At 37.9% G+C, this 13,909-nt stretch overlaps 1 protein-coding gene and 1 long non-coding RNA gene across 2 annotated transcripts; both read right to left on the reverse strand.

Moving 5' to 3' along the window:
* Positions 1–10,362: 10,362 nt before the first annotated feature.
* On the reverse strand, positions 10,363–11,912 carry LOC130590262 (uncharacterized). Its single transcript, XR_008967848.1, has 2 exons — positions 11,736–11,912; positions 10,363–10,921 (listed from the first exon to the last, which is right to left on the reverse strand). It is a non-coding gene; the product is annotated as an uncharacterized LOC130590262 (long non-coding RNA).
* A 53-nt stretch (positions 11,913–11,965) lies between these two features.
* Positions 11,966–13,815, reverse strand: LOC104908054 (ACT domain-containing protein ACR4). Its single transcript, XM_057392326.1, has 5 exons — positions 13,675–13,815; positions 12,983–13,033; positions 12,683–12,794; positions 12,470–12,564; positions 11,966–12,393 (listed from the first exon to the last, which is right to left on the reverse strand). Exons 1-4 carry the CDS (start codon positions 13,681–13,683, stop codon positions 12,488–12,490), a joined length of 249 nt encoding a protein of 82 aa, XP_057248309.1. The 5' UTR covers positions 13,684–13,815; the 3' UTR covers positions 11,966–12,393; positions 12,470–12,487.
* Positions 13,816–13,909: the final 94 nt, after the last annotated feature.

Here is a 13,909-nt window from a genome sequence, read left to right on the forward strand (position 1 = left end):
CAGAAAGCTTGAAGTTCTCTATTGATGATTGACTGTATTTATACATCTTAGTAGCTAAGACCACGTACATGAAAATAGATAGAAGTTACAGAAGATAAGTACAGAGAGAATAAAGGAAGATTACAGATTATAGAGGGAATAAAGGAACGATAAACGTTGACTAACAACATGTATAACAAACTTATCATATAGGATAGCTATTATACAATATATGAGATAATGAGATAATGTTAGACCAAGTCTAACTCTTATCTCTAATATTCCCCCGCAAGACGGGCATTCGTTCGACAAGTCCGATCTTGGACAAGAGGATATCGAGCCGTGGTCAAGACAATGGTTTGGTTAGAAAGTCTACAAGTTGATCCCCAGTTGGCACGTGTGTCACTCTTCCGGTGTCATTTTGTAAATGCTTATGAATAAAGTGATAAGAAATAGCTAGGTGTTCCATCTTTGAGTGAAAGATAGGATTAGCACTTAGATGTGTGGCACTCAAGTTATCAAAATACACCACGGGACAGTGAGACGGAACGAACCCAAGTTCACCCATCAAAATTTGAATGTCAAGTAGTTCACCAGTGGTGGAGGCAACAACTCGATACTCGGCTTTGGTGGATGATTGAGCGATGGATTTTTGTTTCTTTGAGCACTAAGTGATAGCTATTTGACCAAGGAACAATATGTGGCCCATACTTGACATATAGTCATCCTTGTCACCGGCCCAATCCGAGTCGGAAAAGGCATGGAGTCGAAGAGGAGAGTCACGGTATATGGCAATTCCTTTGTCGAGCGTACCACACAAATAACGCATGAGACTTTTCAATGCGGACCAATGATCAGATGTAGGGGCTGCACATATTGAGACAATTGGTTGACGGAGTATGCGACATCTGGGTGAGTGAGTGTGAGGTACTGGAGACCCCCAACAACAGCTCTATAGTCTTTAGAAACTAGTAGAGGGGTGCCCGAAGAAGCCACAAGAGGGGAAGCAACACTCATGGGTGTTTGGGCAGGCTTTGCATCCGACATACTCATGCGGTCTAGCAAGTCTAAAATGTACTTGCCTTGAGTCAGAAATAGACCAATGGAGTTGGGTACAACTTCAACGCCTACAAAAATAAGATAATGTGCCGAGGTCTTTGAGAGTAAACCAGGTGGCCAAGTTATGAATAAATGAGTTGAGTGTGGGCGAATGAGGGCCGGTGATGATGATGTCGTCCACGTACACAACCAGATAAATGGGGTGAGCTTTGTTGGGAAGCATAAACAATGAAGTGTTTGAGATAGCACGTTTGAAACCTAACCCGAGTAAGAAATTGGTTAGTGCAGTATACCATGCCCCCCGGTGCCTATTTAAGGCAATAGATTGCTTTGCTTAGCTTGCAAATATGTTTGGGAAGAGTTGAATTAATAAAACCCGATGATTGAGACATATAGACTTCATCATGTAACGTTCCTTGCAGAAAAGCGTTGTTAATATCCAGTTGACGGAGATGCCAACCATGGGTAACAACAATACTTAATAAAGTTCGAATGGTTGTCGGCCGAACCACAGGACTTAAAGTGTCCGTGTAATCAATGTCGAGACGTTGTTGAAATCCTTTTGCCGCTAGTCGAGCTTTGTACCTTTCAATAGGACCATCAGGATTATCTTTAATGTGAAAAATCCACTTGCAAGTGATAAGGTTATGACTTATGAGAGTGATCAGGGGAGGATAAGTTCCAAGTGCCAAGATTACATAACGTTGTGATTTCGACCTCCATGGCCCTTTCCCGAAGTGGATCTTTGAGGGCCTGTTTGATAGTTTTAGGTTTAAAGTGTTGGGGTTGAGTGTTGGTGAGGTTGACGTATCTGGGGTTGGGTTTACGTATGTTGTTCATGGATCGAGTGGGGGATGTGGGGGTGGGGTGGGGGGGGTGGGGTGGGGTTGGTAGATGGCGGGGGAGAGGAGGGGGGTGAGTGTCGACTCGTGGAGGGGAAAGGATGTAGTAGGTAAGTTTGGAGGGGTGAGGATAAGCTCGGGAATGGGGGGCAGGGAGACGGGAGTGTGCGGGAGAGGTAAGGGGCTAGGAGAAGGGACAACAGCATGTGATACGTGAGGAGTGGGGGAGGGGGTGAATGCAAGAGTGATGCGGGGGGGCAGTAGGCGTGAGGTGGGTTGGGATGCTGGGTAGGAGGAATATTATGCGGGGATGAGGGAGTGTGAGACATGAGTAAGGAGAGAGAGACGGGACACCAGTGGTCGAGTGAGGGAGTGGGCGGAAGCATGGATAGTTGGATGAGTCGAGTGTATGGATAATCATGTTCGACAGAACGAATGTGTCGCGGTGACCAGCAATGGGATTTAAGCAATGATATGCACTTTGAGATTTTGAATATCCAATGAACACGCATGGAGTGGAATTGGAGTCTAGTATATGATATGTGTATGGTTTAAGCCATGGGTAACATAGACACTTAAAAGTGCGGAGTTTGAGATAATTTGGGAAATAGCCAAATAGACAGTGAAATGGGGACTTTCCTTGGAGAGTGGGGGTGGGTAGGCGATTTATGAGATATGTGGCGGTGGTGAAAGCATATGGCCCTAGTTACGAAGGAAGGTGAGCATGAGAGAGAAGAGAGAGACTGTTTCAACTATGTGACGATGACAATGTTCTGGAAAACCGTTATGTTCTGGAGTGTGGGGAGGAGAAGTGAGATGAGAAACTCCATTGATGGTGAGAAAGGTGAAGAGAGCATCATATTCTCCCCCATTATCAGGATATAATATTTTAAGAGATTTGTCAAAATATTTTTCAACAAGTGCTTTGTGTCTAATGAAGACATCTTTAGTGTCGGATTTCTTTTTGAGAGGATAGAACCATATGTATTTTGTAAAATGATCAACAAAGATGACATAATATTTGAACCCATCTTTAGAGTAAAGACATGATATCCATAAATCAGTGTAGACAAATTCAAGTGGAGAATTAGATACTAGAGTAGATTGACTAAAAGGAAGTTTGTGTCTCTTATGACATTGACAAGCATTGCAAATTAAAAGAAAAGAACTAGAGACATTAAGTTCAAACTGAGGCACTAATTGTTTTAAAATAGCTAATGAAGGATGACCAACCCGATGGTGCCAGTCAATGGCTTGGGATTTGATGGAGGAGTGAGCCACAATATGAGTGATATTTATGAGTTCATAGATCATGCGTTTAGCTTGACCCTGGAAGAGAGGATTCCCCAGACGATCCTTCATAACAAAAGAATCAAAAGAAAATTCAATTAGGATATTATTGTCACTGGCATAATTGAGACATAAAAATAAGATTGCGGTGCATGTTAGAGGCACATAAAACATTAGAAAGAGTTAACATAGTAGAGTGAGTGGATAGAGTGGTAGTGCCTATATGCGAACTGGAATACCCATACCATGGCCTATTATAATCTCTTCGAATCTGCGTCAATGACAGGGGTGAAGGCGGGGTCTTGTAAGCCATCACAGACCCACTCAATAAGGTCTTTCGGGATTATAGGTTCACCAATAATGCCTAGGTGATATGCACATATGCTAATATCATTCCTGTATTCGGGAATCGTGGGAGCCCTTGGTGATATTCCGGAACTTGGCTTTGAGTAACTTGGCATGCCTGTGAGAGTTACGAGCGAAGGTATGGGCTAGAACGTCCCACGCTTCTTTGGCCATGGAAGCACGAGAAACGAGAGGGACAATGGTGGGGCCGAGCGTCCCAATGAGGGCTCCAAACAAGAGGTTGTCTTGACGCACCCAAGTGGTGTGCACTGGGTTCGGGGTAGGTTAGTCCGAGGAGTCAGATTTGGGTGGGATGTGAGTGGGTGTCGGGGAGTGAGATCCATCAAGGAATCGAAAAAGGCCATTGCCTAGGACAGTGGCTTGAAGTTGAAGCCTCCGAGAGAGATACTTGGTGTTGGTGAGTGATAATATTGGTTAAGGTAACAATGACTAGAGGTTTCTAAGGTTCAACATCATTAGGAATGGTGTTGGTTGCCATGAGGGAAGATGGGGGCGCCAGAAAAAAAATTGTAGGTCTAGGATATTATTCCTGCTCTAATAACATGAAAGGTTTCCCTCAAAAAAAAAAAAAATAACATGCATGAAAGGTTTGAGGAAGCTTGAGTTCGCTATTGATGATTGAATGTATTTATACATCTTAGTAGCTAAGATTACGTACATGAAAATAGATAGAAGTTACAAAAGATAAGTACAGAGAGAATAAAGGAAGATTACAGAATGAGTAAAGGAAAAGATAAACGTTGACTAACAACATGTATAACAAACTTATCATATAGGATAGCTACTGTACAACAGTATAATGTATGAGATGATGAGATAATGTTAGACCAAGTCTAACTCTTAGATCTCTAATAGTTAGTCTATAACTGCGAGCAAATATCCTCAGCTTCATCATGTAATTATTCAGTGATTGCTTTACTAAAGGCCGATTTGCGAAAATTTTAAAGATAGCTTATACTTCACAAAAGCCCTTTTTCAGAAACTCTCTATAGAAAAATTATGGAAAATGATTTGTTACCATATATTACAGGTATTTTTTTTTATATTATGACGGTTTCTACGCAAAAAAAAATACTTCCTCCTTTTTTTTTAATTATTACAATTTCCTAAAACGGAATAGTGCAAAATACATGTTACACTTTTTTTCTTTCCCAAATTGGTAAGTTTTGCCCTATAAAATGACCAACTTACCCTTACTTACTACAATTAACAAAAACAAAACCCACTTAATCTATCCTATTTAAACAAAACCTAATATAATCAGATGTTAACTATTCCCACCAAATTATAAACCCCTCAACCTTTCATCCAACACATCAGTAAATGAAACCCCCCACCCCCAACTATATTTCACTCATTCAACCCCCCATCATTAATGTTCTTCAATTTCCAGAACCCTAAAACTACGGAATCATCTCCCCTCCCTTCAAACATTCATCTTCTCTATCCTCACCTTCATTTTCTCTCTTCTCACTTCCACTTTCTCTCTCCTGACCTCAATTTTCTCTCTCTTAATTTCATCTATTTCTCCTGAAATTGCCTCTACAAAGTTCGCTTTCTCCATTCATCACTTGAATTCATCACTTCTGCCTTCGAGATCATCTTCAATATCTCAAAAAACCCTAGATCTGGTTTTATTTGTCCCTAAAAACCCTAATTTCGCTAGAAAATGTATGTTCCAAATCTTCAACCCCTTGTTGATGTGCTCTTTCAAACCAACGATGATGATGAGTAGGATACCATCAGAGAGTTGATGCATGCATTTGAAGCTAATTCCCCTTGGCCCAAAGGCATTACGACAGCGGATATGCGAAAAATTTGCTTTGCCTTTATGCCTTGAAGGCTTTGGGTGTTGTAGTTGATGAATTTTACAAGAAAACTAGTATTCGAAGGGAGTTCCTTCCCTGCTCTTCCATTCCACAACTTAGGAGTTCCCCCAAATAGAAGATCTTGGGCAACCAACCAATTGCAAAGAGGTTGAGGCCTAGATCCAGTAAGGTTGAGGTTGTGATTGATGTGAAGGAAGGTGGGGAAATGGGTGATGGGAAAAAAAAGGTAAGGGTGTTTTGAGGTCTGCCCATGAGATAGTTTGCGCACTTAGGGCTCCTAAATTTTATTATTTCTCGAAGAAAGGTAAGGTTATTGAGGTGAAAAGGAATGAGATAGAAGTCAGGGGGGCTAAGAAAGCGGTGAAGGTGGCTGAGGATGAGGTGCAGGGGAAGGGGAAAGAGGTTAAGGGGAATTGTAGTTGTTTGGGATGCACCACTACTGCCTTCAACGTGTATCATGATGAGAGGAACACATATGCGATGTATGATGAGAGTCAAAATATTTGATGTGGTTGAAGACATTATAAGCTTGATGTCCCTATGAGCCCATATACTAGCTCAAAACTGGACCCAAATTTGCATTGCTTCCTACTAAGGCGTAAAGCCAAAAACTTGAGTCCCTGAGGTTCTATCATCCTAAGTCAGTTTAATTTCCTTTTACTTTTAATGTGCATGTTTATGCCTTTGCATATGAGTCCCCTTGAATGTCCCTATGAGCCCATATACTAGCTCAAAACTGGACCCAAATTCGCATTGCTTCCTACTAAGGCATAAAGCCAAAAACTTGAGTCCCTGAGATTCTATCATCCTAAGTCAGTTTAATTTCCTTTTACTTTTAATGTGCATGTTTATGCCTTTGCATATGAGTCCCCTTGAATGTTGTTGTTGCCTAATTGGTTTTTGTTGCATCATTGGTTTGGTTGCCTTATTGGTTTTGGTTGCCTATTCTGTTTTATTTCCTATGGTTGCCTTATTGATTTTGGTTGCCCTATTGGTTTTGGTTGCCTATTCTATTTTATTTCCTGTGGTTGCCTTATTGGTTTCGGTTGCCCTACTGGTTTTGGTTGCCTATTCTGGTTGTATTTGTTGTGGTTGCCTTATTGGTTTTGGTTGCCTATTCTAGTTTTATTTGGATTGGAGGTTGTATTAAATTGGTTTGATGTTGATTGGAGGTTGGATTAGGATTGGAGGTTGGATTTGGATTGGAGGTTGTATAAATGGCTAATGATGTCACTATGGTTTAATGTAACCAAATGGTGTGCTTGGTTTGCTGAGTTATTTGAGTCTGTCTTTGCTAAGTTAATTCAGTCCCTTGTATGAATAACTTGAGTCCCTTTTTTATGATGCTTACATATAATTTAGATGATGAAGGGACTCATGCTTGTGGCTTGAGGAGCAATAGATGATTTACTCGTTATTGGTGTAAAACCAGGATTTAAATCATCCATTGTTTCCTTAATGAGCTATGCAATTATCCCTAGTTGATTTATATAAACACAACTCCCATCAACTTGTTGACATGCAGAATTTTAACATAAAGATAAATTATTTTCATCATTAATTATTGCATCATTGCTTATACAAACCAATACTTGACCATGTAGATTACACATAAAAAACAAAACATAAAACCTACCCCCAAAAACTTTCTAGTTTGATTAGAAGTGTTGGTGCATCTTCTCCATAAGCTTATACAGAAGTGTTGTAACTTCTATACCTGTGTATATGTCTTCTTATATACTTCTTATATACCAATAAGTTGCCCTTGTTTCTTCTCCTTCATACACATCATAAATTTGTGCAAAAAAGTAGCCTCATCTTCTCCCCATTAAAGGGTTGTGGTGCATCTAAGTAGTCAAAAGATTCACCTATATTTATGAACCTTTCATTTAGATAAGCACTCGCCTCATATATTACTGATTGCTCAACTTCCGCAATGTCAAGAAGTAATCCTTGTCTCTCTACCTTTCTTTTGCCATGGTGTAGGTTCATGTAATTGTTCCATCCTTTGTAATTAAGTATCTCTACCATGACATATTGCAATTGCAACCAAGTGTACTTCAATACTTCTTGGTCAAAGAAATCATAATAGTCCTGCACTTTTAAAATCTTATCATCTAGATTCTTAGGAAAAGATTGATATTATAGTGCTTGATTGCTCTAAAATATCCCAAGTCCAGCACATTTAAGTCAGGTGCTGAGGTGGTTGATTGATTAGTTGAATAATGAAGCCATTTTGGGTTGCTGCTACCCTAAATGCTGGGTCATCTGCATGAAAGTGAGGTCTTGCATTGTCTTGCTGTATGTAAATATCCTTTGTCACACCCTCTGTCCAATTCCTCATGATGGCAGGGATGACAGTGTTAATTATCATGTCTCTCATAACTCCTAGGTTCACTCTTTCAATTGCCTTTGTCGACCAAGTTCCTGCGCTTTTGTTCTTAGTTGAATATTTGGCTCTCCCATACTCAACAAAAGGATGCATACCAAATTTTACATCATGTATCATCTTCCCTTCATTGTCCTTAATAGGTCTAGGTGTTGCTCACATGAAAATAGCTTTAATCTTATACCTCTTAGATTGACAATTATAAGGGTCATCTTTAGCAGGGAGCAAGTAGAATCTCCTCATGTCTGGACTCAAATAAAACCACTTTTCATCTATGTGAACAACATTATGCATGTCAACAAATGTTGTTGGTTGTATCCTTGTTGCTGGTAATATGTGCTGCAACACCCACTTCATTCTTTGAAACGTGTGATCATTTGTCATTTTTGGGTGAGTGTTGCTTGTGTGACTTCTAAGCTTCCCCTATTTCAGCAGTCTATACACAGTGGATGAGGGGACTTTAAGATAACCAGCAAATGTCCTAATATTTGTCCTTAGATGAAGTGGGACTAACTGAAGCTATTTTTCATCATAAACTCTAAGTTTCCTACCACATTTGCCTATTTTTTGCTTCTCACATCTATGGACTACCCACTTTCTCTCTGTTTTTTTTGCATCTTTCCATATTCCATCTAATGTCATCCTACTTATGCCATATTTTCTTGCTAATTGTCTTTTTAAACCCCATGTAAGTTTACCTTATGTTTCTGAGGTAAGAAGTTCATCAACCAGCATTCTCTTTTTTTTTCTAAACTTAACAATGGTTTTTTTTCTTGTTGAACTTACGTTGTTTTCTGTTTGTGTATGTGGTTGGTGGTGGTCAACTTGTTGTTGTTGTAGCTCTGCTTCATTTTGGTGCTCCTTCATCATCATCCGTGTATTTGTCATCATCATCATCGTCATCATCATCCGTGTATTTGTCATCATCACTATCATAATGCTCTCCCACTTTTTCTGACCTGACCGATGTGAATGGCGGCGCCGGTTCCCCTAACAACTAATCCATGGCCTTACGGGAAACTTTTGGCTGGATCGAATCTGCCTCGTTATTTCGTATGAGCTTTCGAGAGCCCGGTCCGGATCTAAACGATTTGTTATCTATGTCTCATGTCTTTCTTGCAGCAGCAACTCATCCTCCATGCCTTCAATTTCCAGTAACTCTTAAAGGCCAAAGAACCCTGCATCTCCCTGATCTGCTGACCCCATTTTGGTTGATTGCAAGAGAAGTAGAGGACTGAAGTTTGATGTTTTTTTTTTGTGAGAAACTTCAGTCTGCAATTTTTTGGATGATTAATTTAAATATTAATGTGCAGTGTGTGCAGTGAACCAGTAGCTTAAATTAATTAACTCGTAATGATACTAAACCACGGTAGTTGATGACATTTTCTCTCTCTCTCTCTCTCTCTCTCTCTCTCTCTCTCTCTCTCTCTCCATTTTGTGAAAAAAAAATCATCATTTATTGTTGGGGGTTTATATAGAAAAGAAAGGTTGTAGAGGATAGCCTTCAACTTATTTGAAGAAGGCGAAAATTTGAATTTTATGAAAATTTGAAGTTTATGAAAATGTTAGAGGGAAATGAACTTGGTGCCAAAAAAATTGGCTTTGCTAATTTTTTCCCACTTGGGCGTGCAAAATAAGGAGGGAAATTTGGATGTGGTCCCTCTTTTCTCTCTCCTCCCTTCCCTTCCCTTTAACCCCCATGTGCAATGACACCCATTACTTTAATCCCCCACCCTTAATTTTACTTAATTCTCTATTAAATTTTTGCCTAGGTAACCGCAATTTTCAAAAGTGTAACATATAAAAAAAACAGAGGAAGTAGTATAAATTTAGAGAAATTTGTTTCATAATTACTTATGGAAAAATAACGAAATATTTTTGTTCAAGTGAGCTATATAATTGTTACTTTATTGTTTAAATACATTGAAAAAAATACAAAATTTTAATAATTAATCAACTTATGCAACTAATTCTGCCAAACAATAAAACTAATCAGCTACCTTATCAATTTCAGCACCTTCTCAGTTTCAGATATACTTCATCAATTTCAACTAGCTTATCAATTTCAACTAAACTTCATGTGGTATTGTCAAACAGAGTCAGTATAATCCATTACAATCACTTAATACTCCCTCCGTCCCATAATATAGTGCCTATTTCATTTTTGATGGGTCAAACTTTAAAATCTTTGACCAAATATTCTCATTTGTATATATAAAAAAAACATATTCATGTGGGATCTTGTTAGATTCGTCTTAATGTGTAGTTTAATAATATCAACTTTTTATATTTTTTTATTAATACGGAATTGAAGATATTAAAGGTCAAAGTTACGTCTTGAAGACCGTGTAAAAAAGAAACAAGCACTATATTATGGGACGGAGGGAGTAGATAGTAGACAGTTTCAAGAATAATAAGAAGCAAATAATTGAATTAAAGACTTTTTGTTTAAGGGCATGTTTGGCAAAACTAGCGGTTCTAGTAGCTGTTAGCGGTAGCTGTTGGGGTAGCTGCTAGCGGTCTACTAGTAGCTGTCAGCGGTCAGCGATTGAATTAGGTGTTTAATTAGAAGTGTTTGGCAAAAGTAGCTGTTGGAATTGTAAAAGATAAAAAAAATTAGTTAATAATTCTACCTTATGCTAATATATAGAGTTTATTTGCTAGACCGCTACCTCTAAATCTCAAACGTTACTTGTAGTAACGTTCCACAACCGCTACTCATAATCTACTCCAACTGCTACTCGCTATTACAACCACTACCTTACCAAATACTCATAATTTTCTTAAGTAGCGTTTCAATCTTATCCAACCGCTAACCGCTACCTCAAACGCTAGTGCCAAACAGGGCCTAAGTGACACATGGTAACACCACATTGCTGATGCTACTGATACAAATAAAAAATTGGAACAAATCTGTCACCCCCCAAAATAGTTAGATGGGAATAATAATAATTTGTAGATTAGCTTTAGTTGGAACGCCATTGGTCAGCAATCCAGCTTTTTCTTCAGTGGTGGCATCTTTTCTCTAATTTCTTCTTGTATCGAATCCATGATCCTCTAATCAACAGCTTTATCATTTATTTTTGTCATCCAATCGTATGTTTATCCTTCAGTTTAACAGTACACATATATACTTTTGCACTACGTCTCTAACAATCATATTTCCCCTGGCAAATGGGTAGACATGTTAGAATGTTTAAAGATGTAGAGGTGACTTGTCTGTTGAGAAATGGTTTTAGTACCCCAATTTCTAGTCTTCTACTTGTGAAACAAGCATTGATAAAATCATTAGTCTAAGGGCATGCTTGAATAGTGTCCCTCATGAATATGCCAGATGTATTCCTGCCTTGAAGGAATAAAACTATAAAAGTATCTTTCTAATGACCTTTCTATGATGGTAGAAATTTGCAAACGACAATTATTTGGTCCAAACTACTTCTTGACATGACTCATGAGCCGGTGTTACCCAACGTAAGAGTATTTAGTTTGGCAGATGACATTCTTTAAGAAAAGTGGTTTCTCATATACATTTGTTCGGTTTGTAAAGGATGAGAAATCATGACTAAATAATTTTTTATGGAAAAAACGATTCCTAGGGGAAAATTTAATGTAGATTAAAATTTGCTTCATCTGTTTTTTTTTTTTTTTTTTTAATGAGAAGTTAGATAGAAGAAAGAATGAAATGGAAAGGAGAGGTTGGATGGTTGGAAAGTAAGACATTAGGGGAAGGGGGATGATGAATTGGATATGTTTTCCCTTGGAAAATGTTATTTAATGGACAAATTATCAGCTGAACTTGAATATGTTTCCCATCCAACCAAACAGATCCCTACCGAAAGACGGAAAGAAGCTAGATATCATGAGACTGGGAGGACTAACAGAGTACAAACACCTTAGAATAGACGTCATGGAAATTGAATTTGGCAAGATTGCAATACAAGACTAGTAGTATAAAGTGTATAGTTTAAATTATACATGTACCTGCCTCCTGGTAAGTACCCATCTTTCCCATTGTCGGCCTCCATGAAACATACATATCGCATAGCGATCAGAGCACTTATAGTATCGAGCAGGAGATTTACTTCGTCATTAGACCATACTTCTATGAGCATATAGTATAAAATCGTACAGTCCGACACAGTAGCATGGGCCATTGAAATCCTCCCTTCAACCTTTACAATCTCCACAATTTCGTCATCAAGTAGTTTCATATGATCGAGTTTACCAGTTTTGGGTTTTAGTCTTGGTAAACGGGGCCTTGATGGTCTAGTTACATAGACCAGAACTTTCTTGATACTGGATATCTCTTAGTATCTTTAAATCCCAACCCAGTAAATTCATCTTTCATATAATTGATGCAGCATGATGCCTTACGAGTCCATCTAGAAAAATCAATTGCAGAAGTGGCGGATCCATGATACTAGGGCCATGGTGTTTCAAAACTGATAATTTGGAATTCCAGAATCAACATTGAACAGTCAACACAACTTCTACTTGTATTCCTTAATGGCCCAATGGAGCCATGGAGGGTATTGAATAATGCTTCTTCCATATTTGGGGTGTCAATGGACACCCTTCACCTCAATGTAGGTCCTCCATTTGTTTTGCAAAGTTTGAAAGATCTTTTAGCTGCAAGACGCTGTAGATATTGATTCAAATGCCATAATAGAAAGCATTGATCTAGAGGAATGAGCTCGTAGATAGTTTAAATTTACCCTGAGAATTGCAATAGGTTAGCAGAACTTCAATGATAAGAAGCTTGCCTTGTATAGATGGTCAAAAATACCGTCTTTATCTTCTGCCCTACAGCCTATAGGCCCATGATTTGAAAGACTTATAGTTTATAAACCAATAAGTAGGATCAAAAGACCACCATAAACCTCGAAAAATGAAGTAAATTTTTAGTTACGCAAGTAAGATTTACTTACCACACATGAACCATCCGCCCTTACAAGAAACATAAGCTTTAGTTACAATGAGACTTAAATGGGTGAGGGCTCGAATTCTTTCAAAAAGAATCTCATGCCTAGCACTGCTAATCTGAATATAAGTGAAACACAAACATCAGATACGAGTATAACAAATTCTCAAACTACACCAAACTACATATTTTGATCAAGTGTGGATTTTTGGCATGTGCTAATAAGGAGATGTTAAAGTACTAAGCTAACCCTACAAATCAAGCCCTATAAAGATGAAATAAATTAAGGAAAAGTCATCATATTCACCTGTATTATAGTGGCTCTCTCAGAAGTATCATCGTCAATTATTAGATTACCCTGCATAGAAACCACAAGGCAAATCATGTGAGTATAGCATAAAACAACTGCAGGTTAAGTAGGAAAGACAAAACCCAGAAGATTTAAACACTTTTTTTATACAAAAGATTCCCATGAAGACAGCATAAGGCCAACAACCTATATTTAATAAAAGGAATGGGAATCCAAAAGGATCAAATACCAAAAACATATCAGACAGAATTCTAATCAAAGAGGGGATGGGAGATTTCATGGAATAAGCAAAAAAGAAAAGAAAACACTAGTGTTATTTGAATAAGAACAGATGCACACCATTTTCTTTAATCTTGTGAATTTTGCATTTTTAGTCTTCCAAAATTCATAAGATTTTAGTGAATTACTTAGCTAGATTTGGTATTACCCACAAATCCAGCTTAATGTCATTTTCTGTGCAAGATAAGAAAATAGCTGACCTTGAAGAATGTTTTCATACTTATCAACATTTCCATAATCAATTACTATTATAACCACATTATATCAAACCTTGAAAATGAAGTCAGTGCAAGTTTTTGTTGCTTTGCAGGATAAGTTTAAATAGACAATTTAAAAAATAGAAACTTGATTAGTAAAAACAATAAAATAAAAAAGAGAAGGTAAGATGACGAAAAAAAAAAAAACAGTACCTTAAGCATATAAGTTAGGACAGTCTGATGATCCCCATGAAGCTGTAAAAGGGGGCAAACACAACATCCAAGAAACAAAAACCCAAGAAAAATAAATGAAATATTTTTTTAAAAAATATATATATATACAAGAATTAAATGCAACCTTTTTTTCCCCACTTTTTTCTTTTTTTTCCTTTTCCAAATATGATGTTCTTAAGTTTTAACCAAATTCAGAAACATTCCTCAACAATCC

Source organism: Beta vulgaris (assembly GCF_026745355.1).
Source record: "Beta vulgaris subsp. vulgaris cultivar EL10 chromosome 5 unlocalized genomic scaffold, EL10.2 EL10_2_Chr5_s1, whole genome shotgun sequence".
In the NCBI taxonomy this organism is placed as follows: domain Eukaryota; kingdom Viridiplantae; phylum Streptophyta; class Magnoliopsida; order Caryophyllales; family Amaranthaceae; genus Beta; species Beta vulgaris.

Coding starts and splice junctions, on each gene's coding strand:
- LOC104908054 (XM_057392326.1), bottom strand. Junction 12,795..12,982: donor AGAGAGCCACTATAATACAG/GTGAATATGATG, acceptor ACTTATATTCAG/ATTAGCAGTGCTAGGCATGA. Junction 12,565..12,682: donor GGGCGGATGGTTCATGTGTG/GTAAGTAAATCT, acceptor ATGGGCCTATAG/GCTGTAGGGCAGAAGATAAA.